Source organism: Acomys russatus, chromosome 1 (assembly GCF_903995435.1).
Source record: "Acomys russatus chromosome 1, mAcoRus1.1, whole genome shotgun sequence".
Taxonomy (NCBI): domain Eukaryota; kingdom Metazoa; phylum Chordata; class Mammalia; order Rodentia; family Muridae; genus Acomys; species Acomys russatus.
The window spans coordinates 109,099,418-109,121,430 of record NC_067137.1 but is presented as its reverse complement, the minus strand read 5'-3'; the positions used below and the strand labels follow the sequence as shown (position 1 = coordinate 109,121,430).

Here is a 22,013-nt window from a genome sequence, read left to right as displayed (position 1 = left end):
GAGTGAACTCCCCAGCACATGGAAGCATGGCTCTTAATTACCATGCCAGGTATCTGGGTTACAGGGAGTCTCTGGACCAGATGTGAGAATGATTGTTCATGTGGTGAGACATGAGACCCTGCAGTCTGGTGAAAATGGTGACCGCATCATAAACCATACAGTGTGGCTGGTTTGCTGGAGGGCTGAAGCCAGGTTGGGCATAGGTGGCAGTGGATAGGTCTAGTGGAGTACAGGGGGAAGATTCTGACTAGGATGATGGTAGGAACTGACAAGCTGTATTAGTTACTTTTCTGTTGCTGTGATTAAAAAAAAAAATCCCAACAAAAGCAATTTAAGGGGAAAAGCATTCGATTTTGGCTGACAGTTTTAGGGTACAGCCCACCATGGTGGCAGGAGCAGGAGGCCAACTCTTCACATTGCATGTACACTCAGGAAGCTAGAATGAGCAAAAAGTCGGTCTAAGGCCGCCCCCAGTGACCTGCACCTCCTAAAGGTCACACAACCTTCCCAGACATCTCTACCATCTGCGAATGAGTGTTTAAACACATGAGCCTATGGGGACGTTTGACATTCAAAGGACATCATCCTAGTGGACAAAGACTGAGGGTTTAGCACTGAAAGCCCAAGTATGTTGTCAGGTACACAGTGGTGCACAATTAATGCACAGCCTACCCCTGAGGAGTTTACTTGCCAGACCTGGCATGTAGGGCAGCTGGTGGTGGATGAAGTGTTTTAGCAAGGGGAGTGAGCTCTGGTGCCGGGACAGCAGTGGCAGTGCCTTGTCTGGCGTCAGAGAAGGCATGCTGTACCTCAGTTATTGAGGCGTGAAGAGCAGAAGCGGCCAGCTGGTGAGTGAGGAGCCTGGTCTGGAGAAGGAAGGTGTCTTAGTCAGTGTTCATTGCCGTGAAGGGACTGCATGACCAAGGCAACTCTTAGCAAGGAAAGCATTTAGTTGGGGCCTGGCTTACGGTTTCAGAGGGTGAGTCCATTGTCATCATGGCACGGAGCAGACAGGCATGGTGCTGGTACGCAGCGGTGCACAGTTAATGAACGAGCTACATTGTGGAGTTTACAGACTTACTTGTTCTTCAAGCACTGAGTCTCTGCTGAGGACTGCCTGCTGCCTTCAGGCTGTGGAGTGACCACTGAGATCTATCCATCTGTCTAGGCACAGAGTGCGGAGACAGAGTAGATGCTGCTCAGGTAGGGCTGGGTGTGGTAGTGGGATGAGGGCCATGGTGACCCATAGGAGGAGTGTGAAACCTGCCTCACGTGCAGGACTGTTGGTGTTGAGTGGTTTCGCTGGCTTGCTTGCCTGGGGCTCTGCGTATTCTGGCTGATGGATGCCTTTAGGGATGACTGAACACCCAAACCTTCCTTCCTGGGGCTCTTGTGGGTATCTGAGGAGTTTTTCCCAGGGTACAGAGATAGTTCTGGGTCCCTCCTGGTCTGTTCTAAATGCTTCCAGATTGCTTACAGTGTCCTAGGAGGCCTAGTTCTCTGGAGGCACTGCCCTTGTAGGTTGAACAGCTTTCTCTCAAGCTACCTTGTTAGAGCCCAGTAGTGGCCAGTTGACAAGGACATCTTGCAGGGCATACCAAGCCACGTTTCATCCCTGGCTCAGGCCAAAGAGCTGACTCTATTGAGTCTTGGGCCCAGAAGCCTGGGAATAGGGTCTTTGCAAAGCTATGCAACTTGCTTCGCTTTCCATGGAACCGCCTGCCTGCCTCTGCCCATGGTCCTGCACTGAAGTCTTGCTAGGATCGGAGAATTCATCGGGCCCAGCCCAGTTGTCATAGTTCCTTCCCCTCTAAGTGAATGCCCTCCCTCTGCGCCAGGACTCAGGGTCCCTGACTCCTCACAGGCCATGCTCCTTGAGGGCCGAACTGACTTGGGCTTTGCTTCCTTTGGGAGATCCTGCCACCTCTCCCTGGGTGTGTCTTACGTGTGTGTGTGTGTGTGTGTGTGTGTGTGTGTGTGTGTGTGAGAGAGAGAGAGAGAGAGAGAGAGAGAGAGAGAGAGAGAGAGAGAGAGAGAAGCTGGCTATCTTCTATCTTCTCTGGGCTAGCCTGATAACATCCTGCCCTCAGAGCTCTGCAGACAGGTTAGATCAACCCTAGGCAGTTGCCTTGCAGGTTGTCTTTCTTTTCTTGGGTTGGATTTCTCTAGAGGAAGTATATGTTCACATACATGTGGGGTGTGTGTGTGTGTGTGTGTGTGTGTGTGTATGTATTAGAAAGTAAGCATGAGCAAATATGGGGTGAGTGTATAAGAGACTATGAAAGTGAATTTGTGTGTGTGTGTGTGTGTGTGTGTGAGAGAGAGAGAGAGAGAGAGAATATGAACGAGAACGGTCTATATGTGCATGAGTGACAGTGTACGTGTAAATACAGAGTGTGAACATGAGCATATATATGAGTGTGAGTGTATAAGTGGTCTGAGTGAGGATGTGTATAAGTGTATAACTGAGAGTGTGCAGATGTGGAAGATGTGGAGTATGTAACCATCATGTTCTCTCTTCTTTCCCCAAGTTGCTGTCTTCAGTCCTGTTTTCTCCCATTTCTGTGCTGTGGTAGGGAAGAGGTTTTGGCATGGAGCGTGGACTTTGACTACCAAGATTTCCTTAGAGGATCATGTGTACCAACTTCTGAGCCCATAATCTTTGACTTCTGCCGTTTTTGCTTTTAGTCAAGAGTTCCAGATACTCCCACTGTGAACTAGGTCACAGTTTAAACAAAGGCAGCTGGAGGAGTTGTCCAGGAAAAGCCCTGAGGTAGGAACAGGAAGGGCAGGATTTGGTCAGCAGTCATGGCCAATGTGTGGGAACGCTTTGGGGAATGGTCTCCTGAGACCAGTGTACTTGGTTGAGTCCTGTCTAGGGAGGGGCGACATGTATTGATTGATTTCAGAAGTATGTGCTAAGCACCAGGCTCTGGAGTCAGAGCAGAGTGACAGGATTGGATGAGTACTGGGAGGGCAGGCTAGTGTTCATGTGGGAGGAGGAGAGTCACATGATACAATTTACATTTAAAACTGAGCGTAGACAACAAATCCCTATTTTATAGTAGAGGTGTGCACTTTCTTGCTTTACCACGCGATGCCTCTGGTCTGACCCCCTCTACCTATCTAGGCAGGGCTTGCTGCCGTGTGCTGGTCACAGAGTGCCGCCCCATTGCTCTCCTGTGGGCCTGTGCTCCCACCTTCCAAGACAGACTTCTCCCTCTCTCTTTTCATGACCTTGCATGACTTAACCAGGAAAGCTCCCTGCTGGGCCACCATGAAATATGTCAGCTTTCCCCTTCTGCACTGCTTTGGACTTCACTTCCTCAAAGGCAACAGCACTTTACCTCTGCTCATGACCCTCCCCTCATTCCTTCCTTCTCAGGCCTGTGCTGCTCTATCATTCTCTCTGCTTCTCTGGGACTGTGCTCTCAGCACGCGGGTGCCTCTTCCTCTCACAGCATTGTTAGTCCTAGCCTCATCAATCTAGTCAGTCTCCGGCTCCACTTGCCTTCTTTTTTTTTTTTTTCTTCTTCCAGACAGGGTTTCTCTGTGTAGCCTTGGCTGTCCTGGACTCACTTTGTAGACCAGGCTGGCCTCGAACTCACACATTGCTCTCAGACCCTCTAGTTCCTCAAAGACTGCCCCTGTCAAAGTCACCTTCTGGTGTTGTTGTCACATTGCTAAATGTAATGGCTATGCCCAAATGCTTACCTCACTTGATGTTCGAGCCTTTGTTACTTGCTTGGCCTCTTGCCAGATGCATTGGACACACGTGCTGGGTTCCTGCTGAGACCCACCCACCATGCTTTCCCCACGGGTCTCATTTTGGTTTCTGTAGCAGACATGTCTTGATTTTTCTTCCTAGGCCTTTCCCCTCAGGCTCTTTGAGCTTTGATCTGGACTTGACTTGGAAACTGAATGTCATTCAGGTTGAACTTGGCATCACTCTTCTGTGTGGTATGGCGCCACTGCCCACCTCGAGGTCTTTAATCCTTCTCCTTTCTCACAGGCCATGCACTAGGTGGCTCCAGTTCTCCCACACTTGTATCCTCTTAGCCTTATGGAGGTGAGGAGTTGGGACTCGGTCTCATTGGCTAATCAAGGTTTAATCAGGTGATCCTTCTGGAGCCTCACAGGTGGCTCTGTGTCCCTCCTCTGGCTTCTGTAGCTTGTGTGTTGTGTGCAGCCTCCCGCCTCTCTTTGCCCTGTAGCCACATCTCCTGCATGCTGACCTTCAGCTGCTCACTCACACAAGCCAGGGTAATTCTTCCATCTCCAGGTCTTCACATAGTCACATGTGCAAAGTCCCCTTTGCCACTGAACATGTATTCACACCTTCCTGAGATCAGGGCATGGAATCCTGGGGCCATATCCCCAACCCAGTCCAGGGGGAAGCTGGGTTTGTTTTGCCTCTCAATTATGTTCCCATTTGGTCTGCTCTCACTTGGTTACTTTGCTCTTGTCTGAACTGCTGTCACCTCTCACCTGAACACTCTAGTAATCTATTTCTGCTCTTTGCTCTTCACTGAGTTCACTCCCCACACAGCAGATGGAGGGAGCTTTCAGAAACCTAAGTCACAGCATTCCATCCACTGTTTACAAACCCTCCAAGACCTTTGTGCAGAAAATGCCTGCCACTCTCAGAAGTGTCTGCCAACTCCAGCGCCATCCCAGCTCTCTTGCTGGTCCTACACCCTACCACCTGACTCCTCCCCTCGCTGCAATGCCTTTCCCACAGGTCTCTGCATTCCTGACTCTGTATTGATTGTCTCAAGAGCCCTCTCCTTAGAGAATCTTTCTCTGGCCTTCCCTGGCAGACCCCTCAGTCTGAGGAAGACACTGTCCCTGTCACTTCACCTTGTTTAATTCTCTGTACCCTGTCATTCCATGGCCCTTTTCTGATTTACCTCTTCCTTAACTGGGGTGTGAGCTCTCTGAGAACAGACACCTTATTCTCTCTGTCTTAGGTCCCTGCTGGTGCCATGTGGCTGTGAAGTACTGTGAGGATTGGCTCAGGCCCAGGGAGCTGGGGGAAGCCTTACTAAGCATGCCTGAGGTGTGTCTTAAAGGATGCTGGCTGTCTTAGGGTTTGTGAAGACAGCCTGACCACAGCAACTCTTATAAAGGAAAACATTTTATTGGTGCTGGCTTGCAGTTTTAAAGGTTTAAAACACCTATCTTCGTAGTAGGAAGCATGGCAGTGTGCTAGCAGACATGGTGCTGTTGAAGGAACTGAGAGCTCCAGATCATTGATCAGATAATACAGATCATTAGGCAGCAGGAAGTGACTATCACACTAGCCCTGGCTTGAACATTTGAGCCCTTAAAGCCCAACCCTAGTGACACACTTCCTCCAACAAAACCACGCCTACTTCAGCAAGGCCACACCTCCTAATAGTGCCACTCCCTATGGGCCATGGGGGAGGCATTTTTATTCAAATCTTGTAGAAATCCCAGTGTGCCCAGGCTCCTAGGTGACACTAATGACCATGGCCTCAGGCGGATGCTGAAGACCTGGAGCATGTGTGTGAGACAGGCTGATGGCCCAGGGAGAGGGAGATGAGTCCTCAGGAATGAATTATCACAGCTGTGCTACTCTCCATGAGACTCTTAAGTGGGAGATAATTGAAGTCATGTGACCTCTGTGGGTGGCTAAGAGCAGCCTCTCAAGATTCAGGGCACACTATAACATATCACATTTTCTCCTTTTAAATTAATTGCTTAGGGGCTGGTGAGATGACTTGGTTAGTAAGGCATTTGCTGCCAGGCTTGATGACCTAAATTCCATGCCCAGGACATACATGATAGAAAGAGAGAACTAATGCCACGAAATTGTCCTTGGCCTTGATATGTATACTATGATGTGTACAGCACACACAAATAAAAAAATAAATATAATGAGTTGACCATTAGTGTTTCATATAACAATGAATGTACATAGTAGTAAAAATTGAAGAATATGTGAATGCTTTTTCACTTGACAATGGTATTATGTTCTGATAAGCTCCTTGTGTTAGTTACTGTTCTTTTTTCTGTGACCAAGTACCTGACAAGAATCAATTTATGCGAGAAAGGATTTATTGTGGCTCCTAGCCCACCATGGTGGGGCAGGCATGGCGGCTGGAGCAGCTGGTGTCTGTGGCATTGGGTGCTTGATCACGTTTGAGAGAGCAGGTTATATAGAGAGATGAATGCTGGCCTTCTGCAGACTGGTTTTGTTTTGTTTTGTTTCCCTTTTTTTCAGTTTAGGACCCTAGACTATAAGGTGGTGCTGCCCACATTCAGGGTAGGTCTTCCCTCCTCTGTCTAATGTATTAGAGTAGTTCCATGCTGCTACTAAATACTCTGGTACGTATTTCCAGAGTCGTGTCTCCTAGGTGGGTTTAAATCTAGTGACATGGATGGTACATTTAGCCCCGCATAAATTAAAACTAGTGTTTACTTGAAAATGCATTTAGTTCACTCAGAGAACCAAGAGTCATTCCATAGCCCAAGAGCACTTAGATTAGCTTACAGTTAGACAAAAATCACATAATACAAAGCCTGTGTGCACACGGGCTATGTGGGTGCGTGGCTGAGAGCCGCCCAAACGTTGTGAAGGGGTCTCCTACTATATTAGTAGCAAACTTGGAAAAGATGTTCACAATCCAGAGCATTGGTTTTTACTTTACACCATTATGAAGTTGAAAAATTATTAAGTTTTACCATTGTAAATGAGGGACCTTCTGTAGTGTGAAAGGTGAATGTCCATCCCATACTGTGTGTTTTCTCACAGCCTTTCGCCAAGTCAGCCAGCCATTCTTGGGGCTTCTCAAAGTACCCTGCCCATATGTATAATTCAAATTTTATTTATTGGGGAGCATGCATGTGCCATAGTGTCCATGTAAAGATAAAGGGGCAACTTTGCGGGCTTGGTTTTCTTTTTCTACCTTTCCATGGATCCCAGGAATTGAACTCAGGATGTTAGGCTTGCATGGCAAGTGCTTTACCCCCTGAGCCATCTCTCTGGTCCCTATTTATTCACTCTTTCTCCTCTTCGATCTTCTTTATTTTCTTTCTCCTCCTCCCTCCCACTAATGCTATTCTATACACCTTTTTTTATTTTGGTTTTTAAACCCTCTGTCTTTGAGATTATTGGCTATTACTATGTAACAAACCAGCTCAAAACAAGGTGCTGTACAGTAGACACTTGGGGTCATCACTTGGGCTCACCGGAACTCATGCTTCTGTGGCTGCAGGGCCCAGCCTGCTGCCTGCTGCTCTTGGCTGGGCTCTCATGTGTGGAGTGTGGCTCAGATAACACCCCTGTATTTTGTGTGGCCTCTAGTGGCCTGGCCTGGACCAGATCTGCACAGGCCCAAGCAAGTCCTCTGGTGACCACAGATAGCCAGAAGAGGAAGTGAGTCAGCCCCTCCCTAAGCTTACATCACATCTTACACAGTTGGTCAGGGTTGGGGAGTGATGAAGACAGGGCCATTCGTATACTCAGGTGACTACACAGATGTGCTTAAATAATTCCATCTGTTTAATTTGTTTAATTGATACCTTGTTTTGCATTGAACAAACACATCATAAGTCATCAAACAGGTCCCTATATATATTGTTTTCTGTCCTTTACCATTTCAACTGTGTATAGGAAACTGTCTCTTTATTATGCATTTGTGCTTAAACATGTAAAGATCTATGGGAAAACTTCCTAGACCTGGAGTTCCTGAGACAGATGATATAGGTCTGTAAACTACTATATAGAAATTGCTAAATTGTCCCTGGAGATACCCGTGACAATTCACACTCCTGTCAACACTACGTGATAGTGTCTTATCAGTACACTTCGGAATCGGGGGGATCAGTGCTACTGAAAATGCTGTTACCTGTCATCACTGGCAAAAAGCCAGATAAGGTGGTGGGGGGCAATAAACATGACACGCGAGGAGCAGAGAATCCAGCTGCCTTTGCTGTGTGACAGAGGGGGTGCTGCAGAACTCTTCTTGAATACAGGGTTTTGGGGTTTTGTTTGCTTTGTGTTTTCCTCTTGGGTCACAGCCACACCAGGAATGTTGAATAGAACTAAATGACACATGAACTGAGGAGCTGAGATTTTTGAGTTGGTGTCAAGGACTCCCCAAAACAGAGAAGAAACCTGGTATTTTTTCAGTATCTGATTGCTGCACACCAGGTGCTCATCCTACCAGGGAGCTGCTGTGGGAAAGGCAAAGGCCATGGCCCTCCCTCCCTTCCCTGGGGGACCAAAAAGCCAGGTGCCTCAGGCACTGAGCTGTGGTGGCCATAGGACTTGTTGGTTTTCTGTTTAGAGCTGAAGCAGGGCCCTGGGTCCACTGAGACGATGGGTGTCCTCTTCGGCCAGGGCCCCTGTTCATGGCTTCTGGTTACCTTAGGCTTTAACTCTGTTTAAGATACTGAAATTCTCTTTTAAACCTGCCTGACTAGGGCTCTCACACCCCGTCTTCACTGATCCTCTGAAAGTTCAAGCAGTTGGGCCAGGAAGGAGATTCCAAAACCACTTGTCCAACCTGAAACCACAGCCCAGGGCTTGAGTGGCATGAGACAGCCACTGAGCACGTCTAGATGCCAAAGCCCAGGTGTTGAGATGGTGTCAGGGTCTGCCCAGGCTCAGACCCCAGCTCCAGGGTGAGCTGTCCTGGCCGTGGGCATGCTATTTTGTGTCTCCTGCCTGTCGTCTGTGTGAGATGGTAATGTCTCAGCATCTTAATGTTGCTTTTAGGAATTGCTTGGCACATGGCCTTGTGCTTAGTAAGAGCCTGGTATAGCTGGGCTGTTAGCAGTACCCAGTATTCCTTTTCTCTGATAATACTGTAGACCCCAGGCTCACAGAGTGTGACTTAGAGATCTTTCAGGCCCTACAGTCTCCAGTGTTACTATTCTGGGACACAGTAGATCCTTCATGAAAGAAAAGAGCAGTCCTAGTAGCTGGTGTTGCCTAGCACCTGCTGTGTGCTCTGTGCACTGCATGTGTGGCCCTTACAGTTGCCAGCTAAGGCTCTTGTCGGCAGAGCCCCCATTCCTGAGTCACGAGTGGAAATTGAGGGCAGCTCTGTGTCTTTTAGCCAGCTCTCAGGGTCTGTGTTTCTCCATCTTCTGTGTTGGTTGTGACTAAGCCACAGGGAGCAGCTCCTTCTCCATTGCTCCACACCCTTGTAGGAGTGAAAGTGTTTGAGCCACTCTCCTTTATACTGAAGCCTCTAATCCATCTGGAATTAATTTTCCTGTGCTTAGTGCTTCTGGCACTAAGAGCCGGTTTAGTGGTGTCTGCCTCTTCTTTGACTGTAGATTGTGAACTGGGGAACCGTGGGGTCCTGACAGGTAGAGGCAGAGCCCACGAAGCATAGGTCTGGCCACCCAGGAGCCCTCCAGTATTAGGGCGGAGTCTTGTCTCTGAAAGAGATTTTGGCAAGAGCTCTTGCTGCCTCTAATTATCTGTTCTCTTGGCTGGCAGGAAGCGTGCCTTATGTTGTAAGAGGACAAAGACATAGTTTGTTTGGCAGATTAGAAGGGAGCCTAGAGAGTAAAAATCATTCAGGGGTCTTTTGGTTAACATGCTAAACTTAAAGTAAGCTCTATTGGCCAGGTGTGGTCAGATAGTGCCTCTCAGTGAGAGCCGGTTTCTTTGACAGATATTAGGGCATTGTAACAAAGGTCACAAGAGCAGTGACCTCAGCAGGAGCAGGGCACGTATATAGTAGTAACTGATGACTCCCAAGCCTGTCTGCATGTGGGACGAGTCCTTCTGCGGCACAACTCTTGTCATTCTCAGTGGCGTCCACATAATGTCCTTCAGCACAGATGCATTCCAGCTCTGGGGATGGGGGTGGGGGACTATAGTGAGGAGAACTGACTTGGTGGCCATGCTGTTGGCCCCTGCAAGCACATACCACTGGGGAACCTGGGAAGCGTAGTCTTCAGCCATGTGCTACTACAGGAGCTGGGGTGGGGTCTGGGAACCTCCTCAGACAGCCAGGATTGAGCCTGGAGGTGTGGTCCCGAGCCTTGGCTGTCACAGATCAGTTCACCTCTCATAGGCTACGCACAGGCTCCATGCCAGACCCCAGTGCTTCACTCAGGACTCGGAAAGAACAAGAGCTTGCTTCAGAATTCTCCCTTAGAGTCCAGGAGTGGAAAAAAGCAAACCAGCACGCAGTCAGGGTGCCTGAGTGTCCCACAGCAGCTGGGCTGGGTTGGGCTGGGCATGAGATGGGAGAAGAGATGGATTTCACTGAACTCTGTAAGGAAGAGTTCCAGGATGCCTAAGCATGCCCCATGTTGGGGGCTGAGAGCCTGCTGACCTGTGTGGAGACACTCTTAGGCTGTGGACTTCGCACTTTTCTCCCGTTCTGATCCTAAGCTGATGCTTCAGCCTTGTTCTGAGCTTACCTACCTGCTCTCTTTCCCAGACAGTTGGCTCTCTGGCCTTCCCATCCTTGGCTCTGGTGAGTGCCATTCCATCCCCTCAGCCTGGTGCCCTTCCTACTGAGCTACCAGGGTGGCCTTGCTCTCCCCCTATGGTGTGGCTCCCATTTTACAATGGAGAGATGATGCTGTCAGAGTTCCTATTGTGACCACAGGTAACTGGGTCCTCATCAGCTGTCCTAGACCTGAGAATTCTGCCTTAGGCCCTGCAGCTGGGGGGTGGGCAGGTGGGAGGTAGGCATCTTGGCGGTGGGCAGTGAGAGGGGCTGTGGGAGGCAGTGGGAAGAGTCATCAGATGGACAGAGCGCTTTCGTAGACTGCTCCTCTCAGATATTGAGGCTGAGCCAGAGTAACAGTCTGAAATCAAATCTAGGCTAAGGATTGGTCTATTTTATCCACCCCCCCCCCCCCCCCCCCCGCCTCCCTCTCCTTAAAACATACAGGGGCTTAAAGGTAGAACTCTTGTTTAGCATGCTTGAAGCCCAGAATTTGATTCTCAGGACTGCAAAAGCAAAGTAGACAGACAAGGGTTGGTATAGATTGGTAATCAATAATCTTACATTTCTCATTACTATGATTGATAAATATCCTGGCATAGAAACTCACATTTTTTAAGGGTGTATCTTTTTTTTTTTGTTTACCTATAAGTAATATAAAACAATTCTGGGCCAGATATGGTGGTGCATGCCTTTAATCCTAGCACCATCAAAGCAGAGACAGGCAGACCTTTGTAAGTTTGAAATCAAGACAATACTAGCTTGGTCTATAGAGTGAGTTCAAGGACAGCCAGGCTTACATAGTAAGACTCTGTCAAAAACAAAACAAAACAAAAAACCCCATAACCCTCAAATAAAAACCATTGAGCTCTGCCTGGCCTGATGCATACTGACACTCCTATGATCTCAGCACTTGGATGCTGAGTAGGAATATCACAGGTTCCAGGACAGCTTACAGGGTGGGGATGGGTCAGTGGGAGAACCTCCTTAAAAACAAACTAGTAAATCAAAGATTCTGTTCAGTGAACATAATTCAAGCTATAAAGATAAAACAAATGTAAATATATCCCCAATCTAATTTTGTTACTAGACACTCTTGTTAATAATTATTTTAGGCATCTTTATGGAGTCATAACACATATAGTGATAATGATGAATATTGAGATATGCTTTTACAGTGGTCACCTCTTAGCCGTTATGACATTCACTAGTGGGCTGCGATGTCCTTGTGAAGTGAAACTGAAAGCAGCTTTCCCTGCTGCTGCTGCTGCTTTCCCACCCACCTGGTGCTTCATCAGTTGCCATCTGTACCAGCTACCCCCAGTGCCCTGTGCCCTCTGCAGACATTTCTTCCTTTTCCTTTGGCATTGGAAGCTGCTGTTGGCCACCTGACTTTCTGTGTTACAAGACATTGGTTGTCTTTACAAACACCTAAGGAACTCTTATGCTTAGCTGTGTCCTGGGCTTGGCTGACTCCTCCTGGGACTCCAGTCTCCATCACTGAGGAGTTAGCTCCTTAGGATAGACAGAGCAGTGTGGAGCTTGTGGCGCCTGCGGTTTGGATGGTCTGGTGCAAAGGCGAAGTGCACTGGGCCTGTGGTGGGCTGGCTACTAGATCTTAGTGAGTCCCCTATGGTGACTATTTGAATTGTAAATTTATGCAGCACAGGCAAAGCTGTTCTCCATTCTATGAACAGAATATTGACCCAAAATCAACTTAAAGTCCATTGTGGCCACTAGACCCAGCTGAGGCTTCCTAGAACCCAGCAAAAATAGGATTTTCTAGACCTTCTAGACCTTTTCAAACTGATTGTATGTTGTTAGCATTCCTATGTCTGTCTACCACAGAGATACAGCACAGTCAGGCTGGTATATGAGTTGTTCTGGGTTCATCCAGAGCAGTCAGGATGTGTGGGTTCTAAAGAGCTGTTCCTGACCTCTTTTTAATGCAAATTAACCAGCAGCGTGGCACGGAGCCGATAACTACCTACACAAAATGTGTTTTTATGAGCTATTCCTCAAAGGCGGGCTGTATAGGTGTGGTCACTGTATAGGTGTATAGGTGACAGCTCACTTTCACAACGCTCTAAGAACTTGACTAGGAAGATGTTCCCCTAGGCTCATTGTCCACACTCATGGCCATAGACTTTGGCAGAGCAGGAGTTTCACTGTCCTTCTCTTAGAAATAGATAACCCTGGCTTTTGTATATATTTTATACATATATACATATGTTTTACTCTCATAGAAGAATTCTTTTCTCCTTTCTAAACTTGAATCTCCAAATTAATATGTAGCCATCTTTCTGGAGTCTGTAAATATATGGTGAAGGAATGACTGAGTGCTTGAGCCAACACTGCTGGAATGTTCCTTGCTAAGGAGCGGTCCCTCACATAGACCCAACCTTAGGTTATATGGTTCCAGAAGAGCCTCGCCAGGAGCCTGGGACCTTTGAGCATGAGGTCCTGAGGTCCCTGGGGCTTTCCAGCACAGACCATTCTTACTCCCATTTACTGTCTTGCTTGGTTTTGCAGATGATATGGCTGAACTTCTCCTAGGGGAGTCAAAGTTGGAGCAGCACTTGAAGGAGAAGCCCCTGCGGCAGGGAGCCAGTCCCCGGGGCCCCAGACCCCAGCTAACTGAAGTGCGCAAGCATCTGACTGCTGCCCTGGACCGAGGAAACCTCAAGGTACGGTGGGCCTCTGGGACCAAGAAGGGATGGGGGTGGTGCTGCTGTCATTGCCTGGGGACAGCGTGGGGCTGAGAAAGATGCCTGGTGAGCAGGGTATGTTTGGAGCACATGCTATAGTGCTGAAGTTGTCATTTCCAGCAGGCGTACTCCACGCATGTTCAGTGCATCTACCCTATGTGGGGCTCCCAGCTTATACAATTCTCTGATGAGAGTCTGCAGTGCTACATCCTTCTGAATGAGGGCAACATTTCCCCCCAGATACTTGAAACAAAGTCTCATTATTAATTATAACTGAATATTAGTGCATAGCTTCCTACTTAAGTCATATGGCCAGAGTTGGTGCCAATAGGCTAGGCGTTGCCTCATTGTAGGAGGGAGCCAGGAACCTCCCCAATCTTTGGCAAACTCTTCCCTGTCCTGGTCCAGGCCATCTTGGGCACTGCCCCTCCATTCATTCTGTTTCTCTATTGTCTTTATTGCCCAGTCTATTCTTTCTCACATATTTCTTGAGTGTTTCCTGTGAACCTGGCCCTCCCCCTGCCTTTCACACAGGCTGGCTCTCCTTGCTTGCTGTTGGTCTCTGCTCCTGGAGGCTAGCGCCTGTTGTGTCCTGATACCACTCCCAGTGCATTAGATCATTAGTTTCTTCTGCAGTCTGATAAAATACCCCAACAGAAGTAACTCAAGGGAGAAAGTGTTCAGTTCATCCTTGGAGAGAAGCCAGAAAGTGCAGCAGGAGCCTGAAACAACTAGTGACATCCACAGTCAGGAAGCGGAGAGTGATGGCTGCTTAGCCAGCTTTCTCCTTTCTATACAGTGTAAGATCCCACCTCAACTAATCATCACAGGCGTGCCCAGATGCTACATATAGCCCGCACGGGTGTGCCTGGAGGCTTGTCTCCTGCAGGATCCAAGATCCTGCCACATTGACAGCACCAAGGTCACACTGGCTTAGCTGATGGACGCAGCTCCAGCCTGTGCAGCTTATGCTCAAACCTTCCTGGAATCCCTTTTCGACTGAGGACAGCAGTTTCTGGCGATCGTTGGAAGCTATGATTTCTTTTTCCTTTTATCTGATACGTTACCTTCATCTTTCTCTTCCAGTCCCAGGATCCTCCTGGGCTGCCTTCCCACCTTTGTACTTGTCTGCTGTGCATACTTCCTGCCCTCAGTCCCAGAGAGGCCATGTTCTTTTTTATTTTTTTATTTTTTAAAATTATTGTTTTATGTGTATTAGTGCTTTGTCTACATGTATTACCTAGGAGGTAATAAATATGTTGATCTTTATGTTGGAATTCCAGAGTCAGTTCCACTTCTGGCCATGTCAGCCATGTGATCTTGGAAAGTTCCTTACCCTCTCTGGACTTCCTGTTTCTCAGGATTGTCCTGAGGCTCAAATGTGGAAGCTCTTTAACCCTGTACTGTAATGCACTGGACACGTGTCCTTGACTGATACCTTACTTCCTGCTGAGTTTATCTCCAATTGCTGTTTTTTGTTTTTTGTTTTTGTTACCTTCCCTTGACTTATAAAGAATGTTCTAGAGTTGCACAGATTTTGGTTGGATGTTCACATTGGTCAAGCTTCTTTCCTTGACCATAAGTCTAGTGTGTCTCCAGTGGCTCCAGACATGAAAAGAGCAGAGCCAGCAGGCAATGCAGCTGAGAGGGACCTGGGCCAGATGTCAGAGGGCAAGAGAACTGTGCTTAGGGACAGCATGGCGTCCCAGGCTCTGCTCTGCCTCTCTCCCTGCAGAAGGAGAGTTAAGTGCTGGGGGTGGACTTGGCTAGCGAGGTCCTCCCAGGTCGCCTGCACTGATCCAGGTGGCCCTTCACCCCCATCTCCTCCTCCACCTCCCTCCCTCCCTTCCTCTCTCCACCCTCTCTCCCTCCCTCCCTCCTCGACCCCTCTTCTGAGACAGAGTTTCTCTGTGTAGCCTTGGCTGTCCTGAAACTTGCTCTGTAGACCAGGCTGGCCTCAAACTCACAGATCCACCTACCTTTGCCCAGCTTGTACTACCACTGCCCAGCTGAATTTCTTTTCTTTTTTTTTTAACTGCGTTTTTCTTATGGTAAATACATGCAGCATAAAATTGTTTCTCATTTAACCATTTGTGACAGAAAGTGGTACAACCACAACCCTTTCATCTTCCCAAATACAACTTCCATCCCCATTAAACACAAGTTCCAGAGGTTTGGGGAAGGCTCCAGAGGATTTGGTAGGAAACCTTTCTGATAGTGAGAGCCCCTGTAGTGGGGGACACTTTTCTCCCTTCCTCAGTCTGCTTTAGTCTGTGTCTTCAAATACACTTTTGAATTCTTTCACAGAAGTGTCTCCCTTGGATCACTCCTGACTCCTACTGCTGTCACTGGCCCTCATGGCTTCCCCATCCATCATTCATCTTTGCAGGGCACTCGGTGCCTTTGCTGCCTTCTGAGAATTGCCTGGAAGCCACCTGGCTGGCATAGCTGCTCTGCTCTGCTCTGTTCCATGTGCTCATGAGTGCTTGTCATCCAGCCACTAATGCTACAGGTTTCTGGGTGCATATCAACTTAGACTTGGATAGCTGAGTTCAAAGACACGGCGCTGGACAAGGACATTGTCCTTGGAGAGCGCAATGGATGTTTCTTTATCTGGGTAGCTGCGTGCTTCCTCTCTCTTCAGATGATAGGGTGTAGGGGAGGCAGTCAGAAGATGAGGCTGGTAAGTAGATAGGGGGATGGTGACCCCCTGCTACCGCAGCCATCAGTCTCAAAAAAAGGACCCTGGTACTGACCTCAGCTTCCCAGCCATGACCGGCTTCATGGGAAAGGTCTGCTCTACCTTTGCAGCCTTTGGAAATCTTGGCCTGGTATGGTTTGGGTTCACTGTGGGTACAGATCCACAGCCTTGAGGTGGACCCACCTGGATGCCAGGCATCTCCCTCTTTCAAGAAAGTGTTCGCATTCTTTACTTTACCTTGGAAGCTTTCTTCCTCCTTGGTCCAGCCCAGGCCTGTGAGGAGCTGCAGGGTTTTATTTGGTTTTGCTTTATCATAACTTTATTAAGGTATAAGCCACATACTGAGCTGACTACCATTCAAAGTGAAAGACATTATTTTAGTGTATTCATGATGTTGTCCAACCATCACCTCTCTCAGTTCTCAGACATTTTCTTTCATTACCTCAAGAAAAAAAAAAGCCCATAATCCTTAGTAGTCACCCTCCTACTCCCTGATGCCAGCCTCAGGCACACTCTCTGAGTTAGGACTCTAAATTTGACCCTTCTGGACGTTGGCTTACCAATGTGGCCTTTTCTGACTTTCTTGTTCACTTGGTATGTTTTTGTGTCTTTGTCCATGTAGTAGCATGTATCAGTAATTCATTTTTTTATTATGACGGTACTAACTTTATGGCTAGCACATGTTTTGATTGACACAGGTTGCTTGCCCTTTAAGGCTGTTGTGACTAATAGTGCTATGAGCATTCATTTGAAAGTTTCCCTGTGAGGCTCTGGGGTTTCCTGCAGTGATAGCAGGGCCTTTGGGAACACTGCATGTAATACTGTAGGAGTTTTGTTTTGTCTTTTTTCTTCCAGTCAGAATTCCTACAAGAATCCAATCTGATCATGGCCAAGCTTAATTATGTGGAAGGAGACTATAAGGAAGCCCTGAACATCTATGCCCGGGTGGGCCTTGATGACTTGCCGCTGACAGCCGTGCCTCCCTACAGGCTGCGGATGATTGCTGAAGCCTATGCTACCAAAGGTGAGGACTCTCCTTATCCCCCCGCTCCCCCCCTTGTCTGTTCCTTGTGCTCCTGGCTGGCGAGTCACGTGGCTGTTCTCAGCAAGGCCCCCAGGGTCAGTCATGCTGCACATTCTGGGTAGCATTAAGCCTATAACATCTTGATTTCTTAGGACCTCAGTTCTATAGTTTTCACGTGTTGGTGAAGTTTCTTGATACTATACCATCTATGCAGTGATTTTTTTTTTTTTTTTTTTTTTTTTTTTGTAATTAAGTTGCTGCATAGTGTATACAGGAATTCACTTCATAAGGTAACCTGGCCACAAGGCCAATCATATTTTTATTTGTTAGTGTTACATTTGTGCTTATTAAGGCCAACTGATTAATCGATAGTCATCTTTGCATCAGCCCTCTGAAGGGTCTGCATCCAAGGGACGAAGAATGTGTAGCTGCTCTCTCCCGCCGTGAAGCAGCTTGCAGTCTTGTGTGAGTGGATGCAGTCACATGAGGAGAAGGATGGAAGGTGCTGTGTCTACTGTCTGGCTGGTGCTATTGCCAAGCTGCTGAGCCCTCCCTGTCATATCTGTGTCACATGGTTATGAAGCGGAGGCCAAATAATGTACAGAAGGCACTTGCTGTGGCACCTGGGACCTACTCAGTGCTCAATAAATGCTGCTCTAATGCCAGCCCGAGACAAGAAGGCCGAGAAAGTAGCACTTTTTCAGAGGCAGCAGCATGTGCTCTGGGGAGTCAGGTCCAGGAATGCTTCCAGACAGAAGGACACTCAGAAATGGGCTTCCCAAGCCTATGACATTTGTAATTGGGCAGCGTGAAGCCTCACTTCTGCTTCCAGCCTCCCGTTGGTGTATCCCAGGTACACCTTGCACCTGACTGTGGCTGGCATGGGGGTAGGGGGCAGGCGACCTGCTGCTGAGATGCGGGCTGCAGGTGGTCCAGCCTGTCTGACTCATCCCTCCTGTACAGCACTGCCTGAGATTTACTTAAGAGGTTTGGAGTGGGCTTCATGTCCTCACCAGTTCCCTGGAGCCTCCAGGACTGCTGGGCTCATCTGGTTATCTAACTGTCCCTGTGTGTTGGAGAAAGATGCCGCTCCTCTTGACGGGGCTGTCTCCTGGGTCTCTAGAACATCTGTCTTTGTTTGCCTATGTCCAATAAGCAGGGGACCTAGGCACTAAGCCATATAGGCACTCTCTTCTCTCTCTGGTGCAATGTACCCCCTCACGGGTCTTAGGCTGCTAGAGCTGGCTGTGTGTGCACAGCTGTATACTGAGAGCAAATCTTCATTAGGTAGTTTCCAGTTAACTGACCAACCTGGGGCCTGGTGGGAGTTGGTTCGTTCATTAGGCCTAATGGGTGACTCTGGACCTTCTTGGCATCAGAGTTTAGGGTTTTATTTTCTCTGTCTTAAGGTGGAAGACAGAAGGCTGTCTGTCTGCAGGGCACTGCCAGCTCAGTCTTGTAGTCCCTGAGTAATAATGTGGTTAGCAGTGGGCACTTAGATACAAGACTGGCATTGGCTCTTGAGACCTTGACTACCTAGTAAGACATGTGGCTCTGGTTAGTCTCTGACATCTGCAGGCACATGCAGAGTCACACATATATTGGGAGAGTGGGTGGTCACTTTGCCTTGAAGAAATGGCAGTAGCCTTGAAGGACCCAGATGCTGAGAGCCTGCAGAGATCATGCAGAATGACGGTGTGAGCACCAGCTCTTACCCACTGCTTGGGCCTGCATAGTCACTGTCACACACTGGCAGTGTTTGTGTGGAAGTTTTACAGCTCTTGTACCTTGGTTTTCCCATTTGTCAAAGTCTCTGTGGGCTATAAGGATTATATAATCTGTCTGTCTGTCTGTCTGTCTATCCACCCACCCATCCGTCTATCTTTTGTCTGTCTGTCTGTCTGTCTGTCTGTCTATCTATCTATCTTAAAATGTTACCTGACACAGTATGACAGAAATGTTAGTAGGGGTTGGAGAGTTAAAAGCACTTGCTGTTTTTTCAGAGGGCCTCGGTTTTAGTCTCAGCACCCACATGGTAGCTTGCACACATCAGTAGGCACATACATACATGGTGCATATATACATACATACATATATGCAGGCAAAAAATTCATACACATAGAAGAATACAGTGAAAAAATTTAAAACATATTAGTGGGGAGCTGGGAGGGGACTGGAGGTGACAATCACAGATACATTGCCCACTTACCATGGAGATGTCCAAAGATAAGCCAGTTCTCTGGTGGAGCTCGTGAGATTCTTGGTACTGGCTGTGTTTCTTAACTAAGATCCTAGAGATGTTTCAGGGGAAGACTCTGACTGTGTCCAAAGTATTCTTAAATCAGAAGTGTGCGTTGCTGACCAGAAACCTCCTGTAAGGAGCTTATTTTGTTGGTTTTAGAGTTCATCATTTCTGTCTCAAAATCAAAAGTTCGTGAATCTCCATTTCCCTGTTGTCTATGGAAATGGAGGAAGAACTGTCTGCTCATTGCTGAGGGCAAGGCAAGGTTCAGCTAAGTGCAGGGCCCTTGGCTAGGCATGCCTTCAGCCTTTATCCCTCCCTGTGCTACCTGCACACGCTATAGGCAGAAGAAGTATCTGCACACATTTTAGGTGTCCCGTGCTGTCACAGGGGCTTACTTGATCAGGGTTTCCCAGAGATAGCAGATGCCATTGAATGCATGGCTGGAAGCTCCTCTCTGAGTCAGAGAATGCTACTGAGGATCAGAAGCCAGTGTTGTTTCTCAAGAACCCTTGGTGGGCCACAACTCCAAATGAATAGATGAGAGGAGCCTAGGTGAGGTTTATAGGAGTGCTACCCCACGGTCTGTGGGATGCTGGGTGAGGTTTATAGGAGTGCTACCCCACAGTCCGTGGGATGCTGATGAGGGTTATAGGGGTGCTACCCCACGGTCCGTGGGATGCTGGGTGAGGTTTATAGGAGTGCTACCCCACAGTCCGTGGGATACTGGGTGAGGGTTATAGGAGTGCTACCCCACGGTCCGTGGGATGCTGACTCTTCTTTGTTCTTCATTTGGGCATTTTACTTGGAGTTCATAGTGCCCTGTGAGGCTGACCACTGCTCTTTCCACTTTACAGAGGAGGGAACCTGCATGTAAGAGGGTAGATAAGTTGTCCAGGATCCTCAGCTAGGAAGAACTTCCTTGAATGGTGTGGGGAACCGAAGTTGGTTAGAATTCAACTGAGCCATCTCTTCAGCCCTAGGGGAATTTCCTTCCTTCATTTCTTTCTTTCTTTCTTTTTTTTTTTTTTTTTGACATTTTTCTTTTATTTTCAAGATTATAATTCCATCATTTTTCCCTTCTTCCTCCCTCTAAACCCTCTCATTTACCCCTCCTTGCTCTCATTCAAATTCATGGCCTTTTTTTCATTGATTGTTGTTATGTAAAAAAATACACACGCGTGCGCGCGCGCGCACACACACACACACACACACACACACACACACACACAGTATTCACTCATAGATATATAGACAAACAGACAGACAGATTCCTAAATATTCCTAAATATGACCTGTTTGGTCTATAGAGTGTGTGTGTGTGTGTGTGTGTGTGTGTGTGTGTATTTCAGAGCTGGTACTGGATAACCAGTTGACATGCTTTTCCCTGGGGAAGACAATTCTTCCACTCTCAGCATTCCTTAGTTATCCGTAGTTCCTTGTGTTGGCTTGAGTCCTTATCTTCTGCGCATCCACGGTGGCATGTCTCTTGGAGTCATCCTTGTTGAGCTCGTGTTCAGGCAGTCATGTTGATGAGACTTTATGGGTGTAGCTTCTGACATCACTAGGAGACAGTCTCACGGCAAACTCCATGATCTTCCAGCTCTTATGATCGTTCCGCCCCAAGAAGAATCCTTTGATGAGAAACTTTGCTCCTTCAGTCTGTGGCATGCCCTAGGTAGAGAGAGCATATTGCAGAACCCCTCCCTCCATCAGCTCTTCTCCCTGCTCTGATTCCTAAGGTCTTGAAGGATCTTATTCTGAGATTGTCGTCTCACCACTCTTGCTTTTCCTACTGTGGAGGATGAGAGCAAAGAGCACTCAGCATAGCGCTTGGCAGAGGAGCCAGTGTTGCTTGTTTGTGTTCCAAGGTGCCCCTTGGGCTTGACCGCAAGTGGATGCACCTCTTCTGGTAACCTAGGGAACATCCAGTTCGGGGCCAGAGAGAGGTGCTGGCTTTCTTGCGTGAACACACTGCTGCTCTTGGTCCTGCTTTCTGGCTATGTTGGAGGAAAACCTCTAGGGACATTTCTTTGATAATGAGGCCTGAAGAGCTGCTTAGGGAAGGGGCATGCCCAGTGCTCAGGGTTGCCTGCCGGTGGGGCCTGCGTGTGTGTTTCAATCTCATTAGTCTTGCCCAGGACTGACTTGGAAGAGTCTGCATTAATGATTTCATCACAGAAGGCCTTTCATGGTGGGATGTGCAGTCAATTCAAGAAACGTTTCTTCAAGAGGCAGATATTCCCACAGCCACACACAACTCTTCCTCAGGAGTGGGCTGGAAACTTGCTGGTGAGGAGGTCTCTCAGAGGAGGAGAATATCCTTAGGCTCCTCTGCTCTGACGTTCCCTCCCAACCATGGTCCTGGGGCCCATCTTGTGGTGCTATCTAGCCTTCTCCACAGACTGCAGATTTCACAGACCTCTCTGCTCCTTACCAGTGTTTGAAGAGGACTAGAAGTGAGGAGGTGACAGCTAAGTATGAATGTGCTCCCTTTCTCAGAATGTCTCAGCACTTTTCACCTGCCTCACTGCTGAGAACGATCCCTGCCCCTATTCCCTTTCCCTGACTACCCACTGTGTGCATGAGGAACCTGCTTGTGAGGTGGAGAATGAGAGAAGGAACTAGGAGATCTGCCTTCCACTATGGGCTGCACAGTGGTCAGGAGAGTTGTAGGCCAGGCTTTTCACAAATCTGCCAGTTTCTCCAAAGCTTGGGAGCCACAGTCTTAAACAGAAGACATGTTCAAAAGGTTTGTGAATTAGCCAGTCTTGACTGGAAAGTACAGTATCTTCACACTTTGACTCAGTGTGATCAGCTTGTAGGCCAGACCCAAATTGTCTATCAACAAAGAGAAGCTCCTAGAATTGCTATGTTTGAGGAGCCTGCCCCC

At 48.0% G+C, this 22,013-nt stretch overlaps 1 protein-coding gene across 3 annotated transcripts in view; it reads left to right on the top strand.

Annotated features, from left to right (window-relative positions):
* The window catches only part of Ttc7b (tetratricopeptide repeat domain 7B), a 202,803-nt gene that overhangs the window by 8,063 nt on the left and 172,727 nt on the right, over positions 1-22,013 (top strand). For all 3 annotated transcript variants that reach the window (XM_051150510.1, XM_051150505.1, XM_051150500.1), the window contains exons 2-3: positions 12,978-13,132; positions 16,710-16,878. In XM_051150510.1, coding sequence (XP_051006467.1) covers positions 12,978-13,132; positions 16,710-16,878 — 324 coding nt within the window. The remainder of the gene's footprint in view (positions 1-12,977; positions 13,133-16,709; positions 16,879-22,013) is intronic.